A 21276-nucleotide genomic window follows, 5' to 3' on the forward strand; every position below is an offset into this window, starting at 1 on the left:
GGCAATCGACACCATTCAAATCGTCATCACGTAAAGGCATCCAGGGGAAGACGTAAGCAGTGTCTGTATGCTCATAGCTATAACAGTGGCCTTTAAACTGACTCCAGATCAGGGGCCAAAATGTGTGAAATCTGACTCCATGTCAGGGAAATTGCTGTAGAATGAGTTCTGTTCCACTCAGAGACAAAATTCCAACGCCTATAGAAACTATAGACTGTTTTCTATCCAATAATAGTAATAATATGCATATTGTACGATCAAGAATTTAGTAGGAAGCCGTTTAAAAAATTACACGATTTACATAAATAGTGACAACAGCACCCCCTAGCCTCAACAGGTTAACAAGGCACACCTGTTAATTGAAGTTCATTTCAGGTGACTACTTCATGAAGCTGGTTGAGAGAATGCCAAGAGTGTGCAAAGCTGTCATCAAGGCAAATGGTGGCTACTTTGAAGAATATCAAATATATGTTCTGTTTAACACTTTTTGGGTTGCTACATGATTTCATATGTGTTATTTCATAGTTGTAATGTCTTCACTATTATTCTACAATGTAGAAAATAGTACAAATAAAGAAAAAACATGGAATGAGTAGGTGTGTCCAAACTTTTGACTGGTACTGTATATTAAAAGTTCATTTGTGGGATTTCTTTCCTTCTAAATGTGTTTGAGCCAATCAGTTCTGTTGTCACAAGGTAGGGATGGTATACAGAAGATAGCCCTATTTGATAAAAGCCTAAGTCCATATTATGTCAAGAACAGCTCAAATAACAAAAGAGAAACGACAGTCCATCATCAATTTAAGACATGAAGGTCAGTCAATACCGAAAATGTCAAGAACTTTTAAAGTTTCTTCAAGTGCAGTCGCAAAACAAATCAAGCACTATGATGAAACTGGCTCTCATGAGGACCGCCACAGCAAAGGAAGACCCAGAGTTACCTCTGCTGCAGAGGATAAGTTCATTAGAGTTACCAGCCTCAGAAATTGCAGCCCAAATAAATACTTCACAGAGTTCATGTAACAGACACATCTCAACATCAACTGCTCAGAGGAGACTGCGTGAATCATGCCTTCATGGTAAACTTACTGGGAAAAAAACACTACTAAAGGACAGCAATAAGAAGAGACTTGCTTGGGCCAAGAAACGCGAGCAATGGACATTAGACCGGTTGAAATCTGTCCTTTGGTCTGATGAGTCCAAATTTGAGATTTTTGGTTCCAATCGCCATGTGTCTGTGAGACGCAGAGTAGGTGAATGGATGATCTCCGCATGTGTGGTTCGCACCGTGAAGCATGGCTACCACAGCATTATGCAGTGATACACCATCCAATCTGGTTTGCACTTAATGGGACGATCATATTTTTTTTACAATCAGGACAATGACCCAAAACACACACACAGATTGATGGAGTGCTGCATCAGATGACCTGGCCTCCACAATCACCCGACTTCAACCAAATTGAGATGGTTTGGGATGAGTTGAACCGCAGAGTGAAGGAAAAGCAGCCAACAAGTGCGCAGCATATGTGGAAACTCCTTCAAGACTGTTGGAAAAGCATACCTCATGAAGCTGGTTGAGAGAATGCCAAGAGTGTGCAAAGCTGTCATCAATGCAAAGGGTGGCTACTTTGAAGAATCTCAAATCTAAAATATATTTTGATTTGTTTAGCACCTTTTTGGTTACATATGATTCCATATGTGTTATTTCATAGTTTTGATGTCTTCATTATTATTCTACAATGTAGAAAATAGTAAAAAATAAAGCAAAACCCTTGAATGAGTAGGTGTGTCCAAACTTTTGACTGGTACTGTATACTTTGAAATGATATTATGTGAGCTAAAAAATATATGAAAACATTTCCTTAATGTATACTTTTTTGAGATTACTAATGTTTTTTTCCCCACTACAACAAAAAAATACTTAAATAAACAAAAAAAAACAATGTCCTCTCACTGTCAATTGCGTTTATTTTCAGCAAACTTAACATGTGTAAAATTTGTATGAACATAACAAGATTCAACAACTGAGACATAAACTGAACAAGTTCAGTCAGTTTCTGGTGTGGCCACCAACTGCATTAAGTACTGCAGTGCATCTCCTCCTCATGGACTGCACCAGATTTGCCAGTTATTGCTGTGAGATGTTATCTCACTCTTCCACCAAGGCACCTGCAAGTTCCTAGACATTTCTGGGGGGAATGGCCCTAGCCCTCACCCTCTGATCCAACAGGTCTCAGACGTGCTCAATGGGATTGAGATCCGGGCTCTTCGCTGGCCATGGCAGAACAATGACATTCCTGTCTTGCAGGAAATCACGCACAGAACGAGTAGTATGGCTGGTGGCATTGTCATGCTGGAGGGTCATGTCAGGATGAGCCTGCAGGAAGAGTACCTCATGAGGGAGGAGGATGACTTCCCTGTAACTCACAGCGTTGAGATTGCCTGCAATGACAACAAGCTTAGTACGAAAATGCTGTGACACACCGTCCCAGACCATGACGGACCCTCCACCTCCAAATCGATCCCGCTCTAGAGTACATGCCTTCGTGTAGCGCTCATTCCTTCGACCATTAACGCGAATCCGACCAAGAGCACTTTTTGCCAGTCCTGTCTGGTCCAGCGACGGTGGGTTTGTGCCCATAGGCGACATTGTTGCCGGTGATGTCTGGTGAGGACCTGCCTTACAACAGGCCTACAAGCCCTCAGTCCAGCCTCTCTCAGCCTATTGCGGACAATCTGAGCACTGATGGAGGGATTGTGTGTTCCTGTTGTAACTCGGGCAGTTTTTGTTGCCATCCTGTACCTTTCCCGCAGGTGTGACGTTCAAATATACCGATTCTGTGCAGGTGTTATACGTGGTCTGCCACTGCGAGGACGATCAGCTGTCCTTCCTGTCTCCCTGTAGCGCTGTCACATCTGCAGTCCTCATGCCTCCTTGCAGCATGCCTAAGGCACGTTCACGCAGATGAGCAGCGACCCTGGGCATCTATATTTTGGTGTTTTTCAGAGTCAGTAGAAAGGCCTCTTTAGTGTCCTACATTTTCATAATTGTGACCTTAATTGCCTACCGTCTGTAAGCTGTTAGTGTCTTAACGACCGTTTCACAGGTGCATGTTCATTAATTGTTTATGGTTCATTGAACAAGCATGGGAAACAGTGTTTAAACCCTTTACAATGAAGATCTGTGAAGTTATTTGCATTTTTACAAATTATTTTTGAAAGACAGGGTCCTGAAAAAGGGACATTTCTTCTTTTGCTGAGTTTACATGTATTTTTTTCTTGAAACATTTAATTGAAATACTGTAGAATTCCATTCATTCCTATTGAGTACCACAGGGTGAGTAATAGTTTCTATAAAACCTGGCGGTCAGACAGGGAAATGGTTTTACTATTCATTTTTCCCATAGAGGATTTTAGAAACACTTAAAATAAGGGCTGTTTCGTGTAGGCTTACCCTGGCATGAGGTTTTGATAACCGTGTAAATCTCTCATATTGATAAAAGTCACCTGTCCGAGAGAGATTTACATCGTTATCAAAACGTCACGCCAGGGTAAACCTACACAAAACACAGCCCTTATTTTAAGTGTTTCTAAAACGATTGGAACCATTTCCCTGTTTGACTGCTAGGTTTTATGGGTATTATGACACCTCCACTGTGGGGCTCTATGGTGTGTGCCAATATGGCTGACCGGTGGCTTCAAAGCTTCTCGATGGCCAATACATAGCATCAGCAATCCAGGGTTTATATATACATCATTGGATATGACACATGCTTGCTTCATACTGGTCCTCAGTGCAAGGTGTTGTGTAGAAAAGGGTTTCCAGTTGTCACTCTGCTTGTCTAGTTACACACACACACACGCACACACACACAACAACACACACACACACACACACACACACACACACACACACACACACACACACACACACACACACACACACACACACACACACACACACACACACACACACACACACACACACACACGCTGCCAGCAACATCTGTGTGTGGGTGTCTGACAGTTGATTATCTCAGTCCCCTTTGGACCCTCAAACAAGGGAAAGGGAGGGGACACAAATACACACACACTTTCACAGGGAATTATGTAAACAGAGACAGTGGCACAGGAAGTAGTTGATTAAGCTGTGGGCATAGGTCACCCTCAACATTCCCCTTAACCACAGATCTAGGATCAGCTTCTCTTACGCCCAAGCCTAACCTTAATCACTACACGCTAGAATAGAAGACTGACCTTAGATCAGTGTCATCCTTCTCCATTGTGCAAGTTTGTGTGACGCTAAACTCATTGCTGTGATCTGCACATACACACGTTTTTTTTCGTTTTTTTCGCACAGAATCATTATTGTCCCAAAATGCTGTTTGCTTTGTTCTAAATACATACAGTATATATACAGTGGTGCAACTTTCACTGGGGACAGGGCCACATTCTGAAATTGAATTGTTGTCCACCCCCAGTTTTATCATTGGATGGTGATACAAAACGAGGCAACGATGTGCTTTAGGGCCATGAGGATGCCTCTGAGAGGACGGGTAGGCTGTTTACATAATGTTGCTGCTACCGTCTCTTATGACCGAAAAGAGCTTCACCTCAAATTGGACGAGGAGTTCTTCTTCATTGAGTCGGATGCAAGGGATATACTGCAGACACCCGACCAGGCCCCGATCCCCGTAATTCGCTGGAGAAGGAAACTGAGATTTCGAGGAAAAAGATCAGCGTGACTTGCGAGGATCAGGTGACGAGTAGCTAATCTGCCCTTGCCTTCCGTTCTGCTAGCTAATGTTCAATCGCTGGAAAATAAATGGGACGAACTGAAAGCACATATATCCTGCCAACGGGACATTAATAACTGTAATATCTTATGTTTCACCGAATCGTGGCTGAACGACGACATTAAGAACATACAGCTGGCGGGTTATACACTCTATCAGCAAGACAGAACAGCAGCCTCTGGTAACACATGGGGCAGGGGGCCTATGCATAAGCTGGTGAACGATATCTAAGGAAGTCTCAAAGTTTTGCTCTCCTGAGGTAGAGTACCTCATGATAAGCTGTAGACCACACTATCTACCTAGAGAGTTTTCATCTGCATTTTTCGTAGCTGTTTACATCCACCACAGAGCGAGGTTGGCACTAAAACCGCACTCAATGAGCTGTATTCTGCCATAAGCAAACAGGAAAACGCTGATCCAGAGGCGGCACTCCTAGTGGCCGGTGACTTTAATGCAGGGTAACTTAAATCAGTTTTACCGAATTTCTATCAGCATGTTAAATGTGCAATTAGAGGGAAACATTTCTAGACCACCTTTACTCCACACACAGAGACATGTACAAAGCTCTCCCTCGTCCTCCATTTGTCACATTCCTGACCTGTTTTCCTTTTTCTTGTATTTACTTAGTTGGTCAGGGCGTGAGTTGGGTGGGTTTGTCTATGTTTGATTTTCTATGTTGGGATGTTTGTGTTCGACCGGGTATGATTCTCAATCAGAGACAGCTGTCAATCGTTGTCCCTGATTGAGAATCATACTTAGGCAGCCTGGGTTTCACGTGTTTTTTGTGGGTGTTTGTTTCCGTGTCTGTGTTTGTTGCACCACACGGTACTGTATCGGTTTATGCACTTCATTTATTTGTTTTGTAATTCAGTATTCAGTTTCGTTTTAATAAATCATTATGAACACTAACCACTCTGCGTATTGGTCCGATCCGTCTCGCCTCTCCTCGTCCGAGGAGGAGGAAGAATATGACGATAGCCGTAACACCATTTTGCTAATCTGACCATAACTCTATCCTCCTGATTCCTGCTTACAAGCAAACATTTACGCAGGAAGCACCAATGACTCGGTCCAAAAAAAAGTGGTCAGATGAACAGATGCTAAACTACTGGACTGTTTTTCTAGCACAGACTGGAATATGTTCCGGAATTCTTCCGATGGCATTGAGGAGTACACCACATCAGTCACTGGCTTTATCAGTGACTGTACGTACATACCCCAACCATAAGCCATGGATTACAGGCAACATTCGCACTGAGCTAAAGGGTAGAGCTGCCGCTTTCAAGGAGCGGGACTCTAACCCAGAAGCTTGTAAGAAATCCCGCTATGCCCTCCGACGAACCTTCAAACAGGAAAAGAGTCAATACAGGACTAAGATCAAATCGTACTATATCGGCGCCGATGCCCGTCTGATGTGGCAGGGCTTGCAAACTATTACAGACTACAAAGGTAAGCAGAGCCAAGAGCTGCACAGTGACACGAGGCTACCAGATGAGCTAAATAACTTCTATGCTTGCTTCGAGGCAAGTAACACTGGAACATGCATGAGAGCATCAGCTGTTCTGGATGACTGTGTGATCACGCTCTCCGCAGCTGATGTGAGTAAGACCTTTAAACAGGTCATCATTCAGAAGGCCGCTGGGCCAGACGAATTACCAGGACGTGTGCTCCGAGCATGAGCTGACCAACTGGCAAGTCTCTTCACTGACATTTTCAACCTCTCCCTGTCTGAGTCTGTAATACCAACATGTTTCAAGCAGACCACCATATTCCCTGTGCCCAAGAACGCCAAGGTAGCCTGCCTAAATGACTACTGACCCATAGCACTCACGTCTGTAGCCATGAAATGCTTTGAAAGACTGGTCATGGCTCACATCAACACCATTATCCCAGAAACCCTAGACCTACTCCAATTTGCATACCGCACCAACAGATCCACAGATGATGCAATCTCTATTGGACTCCACACTGCCCTTTCCCACCTGGACAAAAGGAACACCTACAGTTGAATTCGGAAGTTTACATACCCTTATGTTGGAGTCATTAAAACTCGTTTTCAACCACTCCACAAAATTCTTGTTAACAAACTATAGTTTTGGCAAGTCGGTTAGGACATCTACTTTGTGCATGACAAATAATTTTTCCAACTATTGTTTAGATATAATAATATAATTCACTGAATCACAATTCCAGTGGGCCAGAAGTTTGACTGTGCCTTTAAACAGCTTGGAAAATTCCACAAGATGATTTCATGACTTTAGAAGCTTCTGATAGGCTAATTGACATCATTTGAGTCAATTGGAGGTGTACCTGTGGATGTATTTCAAGGCCTACCTTCAAACTCAGTGCCTCTTTGCTTGACATCATCCAAAGAAATCAGCCAATACCTCAGAAAAGAAATTGTAGACCTCCACAAGTCTGGTTCATCCTTGGGAGAAATTTCCAAACGGCTGAAGGTACCATGTTCATCTGTACAAAGAATTGTACGCAAGTATAAACACCATGGGACCACGCAGCCGTCATACCGCTCAGGAAGGAGACGCATTCTGTCTCCTAGAGATGGACTTACCTTGGTGCGAAAAGTGCAGATCAATCCCAGAACAACAGCAAAGAACCTTGTGAAGATGGTGGAGGATACAGGTACAGAACTATCTATATCCACAGTAAAATGAGTCCTATAACGACAACCTGAACGGCCGCTCAGCAAGGAAGAAGCCACTGCGCCAAAACCGCCATAAAAAAGACAGACTACGGTTTTGCAACTGCACATGGGGACAAAAATCGTACTTTTTGGAGAAATGTCCTCGGTTCTGATGAAAGAAAAATTGAACTGTTTGGCCATAATGACCATCATTGTGTTTGAAGGAAAAAGGGGGATGCTTGCAAGCTGAAGGACATCATCCCAACCGTGTAGCACAGGGGTGGCAGCATCATGTTGTGGGGGTGCTTTGCTGCAGGAGGGACTGTTGCACTTCACAAAATGGATGGTATCAAGAGGAACGATAAATATGTGGATAAATTGAAGCAACATCTCAAGACATCAGTCAGGAAGTTAAAGCTTGGTCGCAAATGGGTCTTCCAAATGGACAATGACCCCAAGCATACTTCCAAAGTTGTGGCAAAATGGCTTATGGACAACAAAGTCAAGGTATTGGAGTGGCCATCACAAAGCCCTGACCTCAATCCCATAGAACATTTGTGGGCAGAACTGAAAAAAGCGTGTGCGAGCAAAGAGGCCTACAAACCTGACTCAGTTACACCAGCTCTGTCAGGGGGAATGGACCAAAATTCACCCAACTTATTGTGGGAAGCTTTTGGAAGGCTACCTGAAATGTTTTACCCAAGTTAAACAATTTAAAGGCAATGCTACCAAATACTAATTGAGTGTATGTAAACTTCTGACCCACTGGGAATGTGATGAAATAAACAAAAGCTGTAATAAATCATTCTCTCTACTATTATTCTGACATTTGACATTCTTAAATTACAGTGGTGATCCTAACTGACCTAAAACAGGGAATTTTTACTAGGATTACATGTCAGGAATTGTGAAAAACTGAGTTTAAATGTATTTGGCTAAGGTGTATGTAAACTTCCGACTTCGACTGTATATTATCCCCCCACTTCTAAAACCAAAGTTGCATCCCTGCATACAGTATAACGTTTATACTATTAACAGAAGAACAGAATGACAAGATCTTATAGAACAGGACTACCCAACTGGTGGACTGCGGGCGAAATATTTGGCCCCCCAAGTTTTCTGGAAATGAGAGACACGTGATCTTATACAAATGTAAGGAAGGTTTGAAATGACTATGTTTTAGTCAAATATTATGTATGTTTTGGCTTCTTGCTGTCAGTTTGCAATCTACAAATTATTTGTATTTATGTTCCGGCCCCCTGACCATCCGCTCAAAAAAGACTTTACTGAATTAGATTTCATCTAAGGAAATCAGTCGATTGAAATAAATTCATTAGACCCTAATCTATGGATTTCACATGACTAGGCAGGTGTGCCTCCATGGGTGGGCCTTGGAGGGCATAGGCCCACCAACTTGGCATCCAGGCCCAGCCAATCAGAATGTGTTTTTCCTGACTAAAGAGCTTTATTACAGGAATACTCCTCAGCACCCCCCCCCCCACCCCCCCAGACGATCCCACAGTTGAAGAAGCCAGATGTGGAGGTCCTGGGCTGGCGTGGTTACTGCCAAATTCTCTATAAATGAAGTTGGAGGCAGCTTATGGAAGAGAAATGAATATGCAATTATCTGGCAACAGCTCTCGTGGACATTCCTTCAGTCAGCATGCCAATTGCACGCTCCCTCAAAACTTGAGACATCTCTGGCATTGTGTTGTGTGACAAAACTGCACATTTGGTTATTCTTTAAAAGTGCCTTCCTCACCATCTTAAATAAGCATGCTCCAGTCAAAAAATGTAGAACCAGGAACAGATGTAGCCCTTGGTTCACTCCAGACCTGTCTGCCCTTGACCAGTACAAAAACACCCTGTGGCGTACTGCATTAGCATCGAACAGCACCCATGATATGCAACTTTTCAGGGACGTTAGGAACCAATATACACAGGCAGTTAGGAAAGCGAAGGCTACCCTTTTCAAACAGAAATTTGCATCCTGTAGCACAAACTCAAAAAAGTTCTGGGATACTGTAAATTCCATGGAGAATAAGAGCACCTCCTCCCAGTTGAGGCTAGGAAACACCTTCACCACCAATAAATCTGCTTTAATTGAGAATTTCAACAAGCATTTTTCTACGGCTGGCCATGCTTTCCACCTGGCTACCCCTACCCCGGGTCAACTGCCTTGCACCCCCCACAGCAACTCGCCCAAGCCCCCACCATTTCGCCTTCACCCAAATCCAGATAGCTGATGTTCTGAAAGAGCTGCAAAATCTGGACACCTACAAATCAGCCGGGCTAGACAATCTGGACCCTCTCTTTGTAAAAATATCTGCCGAAATTGTTGCAACCCCTATTACTAGCCTGTTCAACCTCTCTTTCGTATCGTTTCAGATTCCCAAAGATTGGAAAGCTGCTGCGATCATCCTCTTCAAAGGGGAGACACTCTAGACCCAAACTGCTACAGACCTATATCTATCCTACCCTGTCTTTCTAAGTTCTTCAAAAGCCAAGTTAATAAACAGACTACTGACCATTTCGAATCCCACCGTACCTTCTCCGCTATGCAATCTGGTTTCAGAGCTGGTCATGGGTGCACCTCAGCCACGTTCAAGGTTCTAAACGATATCATAACCACCATCGATAAGAGACATTACTGTGCAGCCATCTTCATCAACCTGGCCAAGGCTTTCGACTCTGTCAATCTCCACATTCTTATCGGCAGACAAAACAGCCTTGATTTCTCAAATGATTGCCTCGCCTGGTTCACCAACTACTTCTCTGATAGAGTTCAGTGTGTAAAATTGGAGCGCCTGTTGTCCGAACCTCTGGCAGTCTCTATGGGGGTGCCACAGGGTTCAATTCTTGGGCCGACTCTCTTCTCTGTATACATCAATGATGTCGCTCTTGCTGCTGGTGATTCTCTGATCCACCTCTACGCAGACGACACCGTTCTGTATACTTCTGGCCCTTCTTTGGACACTGTGTTAACTAACCTACAGACGAGCTTCAATGCCATACAACTCTCCTTCCGTGGCCTCCAACTGCTCTTAAATGTAAACTAAATGCATGCTCTTCAACCGGTCGCTGCCCACACCTGACCGCCCGTCCAGCATCACTACTCTGGACGGTTCTGACTTAGAATATGTGGACAACTACAAATACCTAGGTGTCTGGTTAGACTGTAAACTCTCCTTCCAGACTCACATTAAGCATCTCCAATCCAAAATTAAATATAGAATGTGCTTCCTATTTCGCAACAAAGCATCCTTCACTCATGCTGCCAAACATACCCTCGTAAAACTGACCATCCTACCGATCCTTGACTTCGGCGATGTCATTTACAAAATGGCCTCCAACACTCTGCTCAACAAATTGGATGCAGTCTATCACAGTGCCATCCATTTTGTCACCAAAGCCCCATATACTACCCACCACTGCGACCTGTACACTCTCGTTGGCTGGCCCTCGCTTCATACTCGTCGCCAAATCCACTGGCTCCAGGTCATCTACAAGTCTCTGCTAGGTAAAGCCCCACCTTATCTCAGCTCACTGGTCACCATAGCAGCACCCACCCATAGCACGCGCTCCAGCAGGTATATTTCACTGGTCACCCCCAAAGCCAATTCCTCCTTTGGCCACCTTTCCTTCCAGTTCTCTGCTGCCAATGACTGGAACGAACTGCAAAAATCACTGAAGCTGGAGACTCATATCTCCCTCACTAGCTTTAAGCACCAGCTGTCAGAGCAGCTCACAGATCAATGCACCTGTACATAGCCCATCTGCAAATAGCTCGTCCAACTACCTCATCCCCATACTGTATTTATTTATTTATTTATCTTGCTCCTTTGCACCTCAGTATCTCTACTTTCACGTTCGTCTTCTGTACATCAATCACTCCAGTGTCTAATTGGTATATTGTAATTACTTTGCCACCATTGCCTATTTATTGCCTTACCTCCCTTATCTTACCTCATTTGCACACAGTGTATATAGATTTTCTTCACCTGTATTATTGACTGTATGTTTTGTTTATTCCATGTGTAACTCTGTGGTGTTGTATGTATCGAACTGCTTTGCTTTATTCTTGGCCAGGTCGCAGTTGTAAATGATAACTTGTTCTCAACTAGCCTACCTGGTTAAATAAAGGTGAAATTATTATTATATATATTTTTTTAAAGTGGCCTTTTATTGTCCTCAGCACAAGATGCACCTGTTATGATCATGCTGTTTAGTCAGCTTCTGGATATGCCACACCTGTCAGGTCTTGGCAAAGTGCTCACTAACAGGGATGAGAACAGATTTGTGCTCAACATTTGAGAGAAATAAGCTTTTTGTGCATATGAAACATTTCTGGGATATTTTATTTCAGCTCATTAAACATGGGACCAACACATTTTGTTCAGTGTAGTTGATGTAGAGAATGAACAGTAAAGTATAGAAAAATGTCCAAAGCTGGGAAGGACGATGGTAGTTGGTATGTTGTTAGTTTGTGTATGTATGTTGAAGGACCGTGTGTCAGTTATGCGTTACTGATGTGTATGTGGTTATGATGTAGTTAGTACGTTCTTAGCGTGTATTTAGTATATTATTAGCATATTGTATTTTACTAACATGTTGTACGTTCTCTCCCATAGGACCCGGTATTAAGAGGTGCACTGGGTTCAGTAACAGAAGTGCTGCGGTTATTAACATGTTTATAATGTGTTGTTACATGTTTTTAGCGTGTAGTTATAGTGTTGTGTATTGTCTCTGGTAGGACCCACGTGTCAGAGAGGTTTTGGGGTTCGGTAAACCAGGCGAAGGGGGTGTTGCCGTGGAGGGGAAGCTGGTAACGGTTGTCCACGGCAATGACCTGGTCAACGTATCCTTCCTCAACTTCCAGGCCATGCAGGAAGACACTGCCAAGGTTACCATGGAAATACCTTTCTCTCTCCTCCCCTCTCATCCATCACTACTCTCATCCCTCTATCACTATCTTCTCTCATCCCTCTATCACTATCGTCTCTCCTATCATCCCTCTATCACTCCTTTCTTGTTCCCTCTCCCCCTTTTCTCCCTCTTCCCTCCTTCCTTGGATTACCATGGAAAGACCTCTCGTCTCATCCCTCTCACCCCTTTATGGTTATTTTATCCTCTCCTATCATCCATCCCTCCTCTCACTCCTCTTCTCTCCTCTCACCTATCGCTACCTCTGTCCCCTTCACTCTCTCTCCCTTCCTTCCTTGACTTACAATGGAAACACCTCTACTCATCTCTCAAATCCCTCTCTCACTTGCCTATCGTTACCTTTGTATCTTCATTCCATCTTTCCTCCTTCCTTGACTTAACAAATAAACAATATAATCTCCATCTATCACTCTCTTCTCTCTCTGCTTATGTTTTTTCTGTTTCTCTCTCTCTCTCTCCTCTCACCCTCTAACACTGAGCTGCTCACCTGTTCCTGTTGTTTGTTCCCTCCTCCTTTCTCTCTTTCACTCCATCTCTTTTATGTTTGCATTCATCTCTCTCATCCCTCCCTCCTTCCTTCCCCCTCCACTCCCTCTGTTTTCCCCTTCTGTGTGTCCCCCAAATGACACCCTATTCCCTACATAGTGCACTACTTTTCACCAGAGCCCTATGGGCCTTAGTCAAAGCAGTGCACTATATAGGGAATAGGGTGCCATTTGGGACATGTCCTGTGTCTCTCAGTCCCTGCACTGATTGTGTTCTTTGTGATATTGAGTCTGTTGTTTGTGTTTATGTAACTGTGGGTGGTATTACAGTTATGATTGTAAGTGCTGATCGTGTATGTGTTTGTGTGTGTATCACTGTTCTTGATAATAATTGTTCAATGTGTGTGTGTATGTTCAGGTGTGGACAGAAGAGCTGTTTAAGCTGGCCACAAACATTCTGTCTCAGAATGCATCTCGCAACACATTCCTCCTCAAAGCGTAAGTTGTGTGTGTGTGTGTGGTGTGCATCTTATTCATACTGAAATAGCATGTTTTTTGATACTCTCTCTCTCTCTTTTTCTCAGGTACACCAAGTTAAAGTTGCAGGTGAATCAGGATGGAAAGATTCCAGTGAAGAAGTGAGACACACACATACACACTTCTGCCATTCCTGACATAGTTATCAGACATGACTTTCCACTTCTCCTTTCTACCTCTTTTCTCAGTTTCACCTTCTCCCTCTGTTGTTCTCTACCTTCTCTCTCTTTTTCTCTCCTTCTGGCTCTCTATCACTCTCAACTAATTTTAATGTAACTGAAATCCAGCCAATGTAACAGTTTGTTTCCAAACTAAATGCAACGTGCTTAGGTGAACTTAATTATTACATCCAATTTAGTAAGATAGATTCTAACGATCACACATCCTCTCCCCCTCCATCTCTCTCCATTTCAATTCAGTTGAAATGCTTTATTGGCGTGACAATCTTTTTTTGTGTTGCCAAATCAGCAATGCTGAACAAGTCTCTCGCTCTCTCTACCCTCCCCTCCTCGTCTTCCTCCCTCTGTCTCCCTGCCTCCCTCTGTCTCCCTCCCTCCCCCTCTCCCTCTTTCCCTCCCTCACTCTTTCTCGCTCAGTATTCTTAAGATGTTTTCAGATAAGAAGCGAGTGGAGACAGCGCTGGAGCAGTGTGGTTTGGTCCCCAACAGGGTAATCTATCAATCACTCAATCAATGAATTAACTATCAATCTATAATCACCTCTCTGTCATAGTTATCAGTAAAAGTATTATTGATCCACAATCCTTAATTTATTCATGTGGTTGGAATAGTGTGGTCTGATCAGGGTAAACAATATCTTGAACTATAACCAATGACCTCATCTCTAACCTGTCTGGCACAGTTATCAGTTATCAAATTCGTCCATAATCCTCCATTTATGTCTATCAGTAAATACGGTGTAGGATGAAGTTGCCCCTAGAGCTGATCAGCATATGTGAACTGCTGAAAGCATTGCAAAGTCAGGTTCAAAGGTCAAAGTTCAAACCCATTTCCTCCGTAATCTCGTGGTGTCCCTTAAGGCGTCCGCATGCTTCCCATCTGAAACAGTTCAGAACAGTTTGTGCATATACTGTATTATTACAACATTTTGTGACGTTTTGGTTTTCGGCAAGGGTTTTTTCGGCTGTTCGTGCACACAAGTTCAAGTCTTTGCACCTTCGTCGGTCATTGGTCAACAGTAGGGATTCTTCAATGAAGTGCTTGTTGTCATTGAACGATAGATGACTCGTTTTCATGCACAATTTTTCACTTGAGGAATACTGCACCAAACATCATAGTTGGGTGTAAAATAGCATGCGGGAAGCTTTAGTCGCAGACCATTTCTCCCTATGAATACACACACACACACACACACACACACACACACACACACACACACACACACACACACACACACACACACACACACACACACACACACACACACACACACACACACACACACACACACACACACACACACACACACACACACACACACACACACACACACACACACACACACATATCAGTGCCTTGGCAACATAGTGTGCTGCCCTGGTAACTGTTGTATGTAGCTGGTCATACCAGGACCTTATGTTATTATTGTCCCATTCTGCCCCCTGCTGATACAATAACAGAAGGGCTGTTAAACTGACTGTCACGGCTTTTACACATCTATTAAACTAAACCCAACCATCTACGGACAGTTGCTGAGAGAATCTTGATGATGTGTAGCTGGACATAGTTGTTCATAGTTCCACCAGTTGGTGTTGCGGGGAAAACAACCCAACAGATCAATAGTTAGTTTGCTGTAGTTTGATAGATGTGTAGAAGCCTTTCAACTGACACTTGATCTCTTCTCTCACTCTTTCTCCCTGCCTCCCTCTCTCCGCCTCCCTTCATCCCTCGCCACCTCGCTGTAGGTGGAGGGCATTAAGCCAGATGATTTTACATGGGAAATGTTCCAGAGCTTTCTACACAGTCTCTGTCTACGACCAGAGATAGAACGCATCTTTGTCGAGCTGTGAGTCACTCACACACACGAATGCATGAACGTGCGCACATACACACACACACACACACACACAAACAAACAAACAAGCATACACATACACATATAACATGTTACGATGCCATCGTAATAGAATGTTGTGATGCTAGGCTGCACCAGATTCAAATCTCAACACTATTTTCTCTTGAACCCCCCCCCCCCCCCTCCCCTCAGTGGTTCTAGGGGAAAGCCTTTCCTCTCCTTGGATCAGCTGACAGACTTTATAAACCGTCGTCAGAGAGACTCTCGTCTCAACGAGGTCCTCTATCCTCCTCTGAAGAGAGAGCAGATCAGACAGCTGATGGAGAAATACGAGAGCAACGCTAGCCAGCTGGAGAGAGGTAATGGGGGCAGAGAGAGACTGTGTTTGTGGTTGTTGTGTGTATATGTGTTTGCACAGACACCTGTATGTGTTTATTTTTGATCACTCACTTCTCTTCCCACTTTCTCTCTCTCCCTCTTTCTCTCTTCCCTCCTTTCTCTCCCTCCTTCCCTTTCTCTCTCTCTCTCTCTCTCTCTCTCTCTCTCTCTCTCTCTCTCTCTCTCCCTCTCTCCCTCTCTCCCTCTCTCCCTCTCTCCCTCTCTCCCTCTCTCCCTCTCCCTCCAGACCAGATCAGTCTGATGGGGTTCAGTAAATATCTTGGAGGAGAGGAGAATACCATCGTCCCACCAGAGAGACTAGATATCATAGATGATATGAACCAGCCCCTGTCCCACTACTTTATCAACTCTTCACACAACACATACCTCACAGGTAGGTACACACACAGACACACACCCGGACACACACACAAATGCACACGCTCAAATGCATACAAACACGTCACAAGTTCACACACACTGACAAGCCTCACAGGTACACACACACAGGTAGCCTAGCGGTTAAGAGCGTTGGGCCAGTAACTGAAATGTCGCTGGTTTGAATCCCTGTGCCGGCAAAATGGAAGAAATCAACCGTTCTGCCCTTGAGCAAGGCAGTTAATCCACAAGAACAACTGCTCCCCAGGCGCCAATGACATGGACGTCGATTCAGATAGCCCCCCGCACCTCTCTGATTCAGAGGGGTTAAATGTGGAAGACACATTTAGTTGAACACATTCAGTTGTGCAACTGAATAGGTATCCTCTCACCCACACACACACGCATACACACTGCACATGGATACACATGCCACACACACACACACAATGATACACTCGCATACTCATCTCACTCATTCTTACCTCATCTACCCCCCCCCCCCCCCCCCCCCCACCGCACAGTTGGTCAGTTGACCGGTCTGTCATCGGTGGAGATGTATCGCCAGGTGTTGCTGACCGGCTGTCGCTGTATAGAGCTGGACTGTTGGAAAGGACGGCCCCAGGATGAAGAACCTTACATCACGCACGGCTTTACCATGACCACTGAGATACCCTTCAAGGTGTGTGTGTGTGTGTGTGTGTGTGTGTGTGTGTGTGTGTGTGTGTGTGTGTGTGTGTGTGTGTGTGTGTGTGTGTGTGTGTGTGTGTGTGTGTGTGTGTGTGTGTGGTGGGGGGGTTCAGTATGTGTGTTTACTTCTTCACTGAACAAAAATATAAACGCAACATGTAAAGTGCGTTTATAAGCTGCAAAGTGTTTGTAAAGTGTTTCGTAAGCTGAAATAAAAGATCTCTGAAATGTTCCATATGCACAAAAAAAGGTTATTTCTCTCAAATGTTGTGCACACATTTGTTTACATCCCTGTTAGTGAGCATTTCTCCTTTGCCAAGATAATCCACCAACCTGGCAGGTGTGGCATATCAAGAATCTGATTTAACAGCATGATCATTACACAGGTGCACCTTGTGCTGGGGACAATAAAAGGCCACTCTAAAATGTGCAGTTTTTGTCACACAACACAATGCCACAGATGTCTCAAGTTTTGAAGGAGCGTGCAATTGTCATGCTGACTGCAGGAATGTCCAACGGAGCTGTTGCCAGAGAATTGGATGTTCATTTCTCTACCATAAGCTGCCTCCAGAGAATTTGGCAGTACGTCCAACCGTCCTCACAACTGCAGTGTGTGTGTGTGGTTTGCTGATGTCAATGTTGTGAACAGAGTGCCAGATGGTGGCGGTGGGGTTATGGTACAGGCAGGCATAAGCTTCAGACAACGTACACAATTGCATTTTATCGATAAATATTTGAATGCACAGAGATACCGTGGCGAGATCCTGAGGCCCATTCATCTGCCGCCATCACCTCATGTTTCAGGATGATAAGGCACGGCCCCATATCGCAAAGTACTGTACACAAGTCCTGGAAGCTGAAAATGTCTCAGTTCTACCATGGCCTGGAAACTCCCCAGACATGTCACCTATTGAGCATGTTTGGGATCCTCTGGACCGACCTGTACGAACTGTGTTTCAGTTCCCTCTGGGTTTGGCCGGGGTAGGCCATCATTGTAAATAAGAATTTGTTCTTAACTGACTTGCCTAGTTAAATAAAGGTTACATCTCCAGCAACTTCACACAGCCATTGAAGAGGACAGCATTCCACAGGCCACAATCATCAGCCTGATCAACTCTATGCGAAGGAAATGTGTAGCGCGTCATGAAGCAAATGGTCACACCGGACACTGATCCACGCCCCTACCTTTTTTTAAAGGTATCTGTGACCAACAGATACATATCTGTGTTCCCAGTCATATGAACTCCATAGATTAGGGCCTAATTAATTTATTTCAATTGACTGGTTTCCTTATATGAACTGTAATTCAGTAACATTTTTGAAAGTGTTATATATTTCTGTTCAGTATGCATCACACAAGGCTTCACCATGACCACGGAGATACCCTTTAATGTTCTTAATCACACATATTATTGGATGTGTCTGAAATGGAATTATATTTTTGACCTCTCTCTCTCTCACACTCTCTCTCTGTCTCTTCTCTGTCTCTCTCCTATAGGAGGTGATTGAAGCAATAGCAGAAAGTGCGTTTAAGACCTCTCCCTATCCCGTAATCCTCTCCTTTGAAAACCATGTTGACTCGTGAGTGATCATTCTGGGTAGTGATAAGGAGAATGGCTCATTGAAGGAAAAACAAAAAGTATCTCTCTCTTATTCCATCATTTTTTTTCTCTTTCTCTCTATCTCGCCCCCCCCCCCGTACCATCCCTCTCCCAGGGCGAAGCAGCAGGCCAAGATGGCAGAATATTGTAGGACTATTTTTGGCGACGCCCTCCTCATCGACCCTCTAGAGAAATACCCGGTAGGACTGGCTAGGGGTTAGAGGTCAAGGGTTAGGGTTAGGGGTTGGGGTGATTCTTAAGGGCGGGACACACCATAACAGACGTCGACCTTGTTCGGTAGAGCACCTGCTGGGTGGAATGAAACAGAAAATGACAGCAGATGTTCTGTGGTCAGAGGTGATAGGACTGCCACCTGCTGCACATGACCAACATTCATTATGGTGTAAAATAAAGTGTACCCAAACGCGCTTCAGCCCAGCTTAAACACAAAAGGGGAATCAGGTGCTCGACTGAGGTACTTGAATTTTTTTTTTTAAATATTCCTTACCCAAGAATACTTCAAAGAATAAAGAAAAAGGAAGAAAAAAGAGCACTCTGTACTCATAGAACTGCTACGTTTATTCACGGGACATACAAAAAGGCTTATGTTTCGGCATAATGGGACAATAAGAGCCTCTACGTAATAAACATAATTATGTGAGGCTCTGATGAAGTGTCCTGGGGTAAGGAATGTTTTTTGTTTCATTATCCTTTAGGACGGTTTCAAGTGATACTTTAAAAAATATATATTCCCAGGTATTCCCACCCAAAGTAGAGAGACATGTGATCGTATACAAATGTAAGCAAGGTTTGAAATGATAATTTTTTTGTCAAATATTATATATTATTTTTGTGGGTAATTTGCAGTCAACTAATTATTTGGAATTATGTTCTGGCCCCCACGACCAGCCACTCAAGATAAAATTGGCCCTCGGCTGAATCTAGTTGATGATCCCTGCTTTAGGAGCTGGTTCTAGGCCTTAAACTGTTTTACTAATGTATTATATTATCTCTCCATTCCTATAGCTGATCCCTGTTCAGCCCTTACCCTCACCCCAGGAGCTGCTGGGTAAGATTCTGATAAAGAACAAGAAGAAGCACCACCACCGAGCGTCCAGCGGGGGCAACATGAGGAGGAGGACAGGAGAAATAGACGCTCTGGAGCAGGCTTCACCTGTTAACGGTATATACAATATAGTATTCAGACCCCTTGACTTTTTAAAAATGTTGCAGCCTTATTCTAAAATGTATTACATCATTTTTCTTTCTCACCAATCTACACACAATACCCCATAATGAAAAAGCAAAAACAGGTTTTTAGACGTATTTGCAAATGTATATTTAAAAAAAACGGAAATACCACATTTACACAAGTATTCAGACCCTTTACTCAGTACTTTGTTGAAGCGATTACAGCCTCAAGTCTTCTTGGGTATGAAGCTACACGTTTGGCACACCTGTATTTGGGGAGTTTCTCCAATTTTTCTCTGCAGATCCACTCAAGCTCTTTCAGGTTGGATGGGGAGCGTCGCTGCATGGCTATTTTCAGGTATCTCCAGAGATGTTCAATCGGGTTCAAGTCCGGCTGGGCCACTCTGGCTGGGCCACTCAAGGACATTCAGAGACTTGTCCAGAAGCCACTCCTTCGTTATCTTGGCTGTGTGCTTAGGGTTGTTGTCCCATTGAAAGGGGAAACTTCGCCCCAGTCTGCGGTCCTGAGCGCTCTGAAGCAGGTTTTCATCAAGGATATCTCTGTACTTTGCTCTGTTAATCTTTTCCTCTATCCTGACTAGTCTCCCAGTCCATGCCGCGGAAAAACATCCCCACAGCATGACGCTGCCACCACCATGCTTACCCATAATTAACTTAATCATTATAACACATCCCTCACTATTGTTGTCAGGACCCGGTGAGAGAAACAGTCACTAATAGTTGGCAGAACCCAGAAGATAAGGCAGACTCAGCAGTACTAGAGATAATGATTTAATAAAAGGACAAGATCTTCAGGCAAAGAATATAAATCCACCACGTCCAAAATAAAGCCAAGAGGCACAAAATGGATATCCTCCAAAATACAAAGAAACTCCACAAAGTGGTAAAAACAGCAGGGAAAAACAAACCTCAAAAGACTACTCAAAAATACTCAAGAACTAAACCAGAGAACCTCTGGAAAATCCAATAAGAGAAATAAAAGTTTCACACAAAAAGGCTTGGGCTGGGGCTGGGTGCTAACATACAAACACTGAGCAAAGAACTGAGGAACACACAGGGTTTAAATACAAACAAGGGAACGACACACGGGTGCAAACAATAATAGAGCAAGAAAAAAACAAAAGGTTCAAAAAAGGTGCAATGGGGACATCTAGTGACAAAAACCAGAACAGTCCTGGCCAAAACCTGACAATTGTCATTGGTTACACTAATTGCACTGTTTGTCTACATACCCTGGTTCATGTATTCATGACATTACCCTGAAGAAGGCACAGTGATGCTGAAACGTTGGTGATTTACCCAATAAATTACTGGGAGTTTATATATGTATTGTGCAACTCTCTTTATTTTTATAGTTTATTGCGTACTATACTCAAACAAACTTGTTGGATGCATTTGTTGTTTGTTTTGGTTGTGTTTAAGATTATTTTGTGCACAATAGAAATTAATGGTAAATCATGTATTGTATCATTTTGGAGTCACTTTTATTGTAAATAAGAATAGAATATGTTTCTAAACACTTATACATTAATATGGATATTTCCATGATTACGGATAGTCCTGAATGAATCATGAAT

At 43.6% G+C, this 21276-nt stretch overlaps 1 protein-coding gene across 2 annotated transcripts in view; it reads left to right on the forward strand.

Moving 5' to 3' along the window:
- The window catches only part of LOC129865642 (1-phosphatidylinositol 4,5-bisphosphate phosphodiesterase beta-3-like), a 113799-nt gene that overhangs the window by 64387 nt on the left and 28136 nt on the right, over positions 1-21276 (forward strand). For both annotated transcript variants that reach the window (XM_055938574.1, XM_055938575.1), the window contains 11 exons: positions 12194-12343; positions 13288-13367; positions 13454-13507; positions 14003-14075; positions 15331-15431; positions 15633-15799; positions 16066-16212; positions 16721-16878; positions 18385-18467; positions 18603-18687; positions 19514-19670. In XM_055938574.1, the coding sequence (XP_055794549.1) occupies positions 12194-12343; positions 13288-13367; positions 13454-13507; positions 14003-14075; positions 15331-15431; positions 15633-15799; positions 16066-16212; positions 16721-16878; positions 18385-18467; positions 18603-18687; positions 19514-19670 (1255 nt within the window). The remainder of the gene's footprint in view (positions 1-12193; positions 12344-13287; positions 13368-13453; positions 13508-14002; positions 14076-15330; positions 15432-15632; positions 15800-16065; positions 16213-16720; positions 16879-18384; positions 18468-18602; positions 18688-19513; positions 19671-21276) is intronic.

The sequence above is a fragment of the Salvelinus fontinalis genome, chromosome 11, assembly GCF_029448725.1.
Source record: "Salvelinus fontinalis isolate EN_2023a chromosome 11, ASM2944872v1, whole genome shotgun sequence".
Lineage (NCBI taxonomy): Eukaryota > Metazoa > Chordata > Actinopteri > Salmoniformes > Salmonidae > Salvelinus > Salvelinus fontinalis.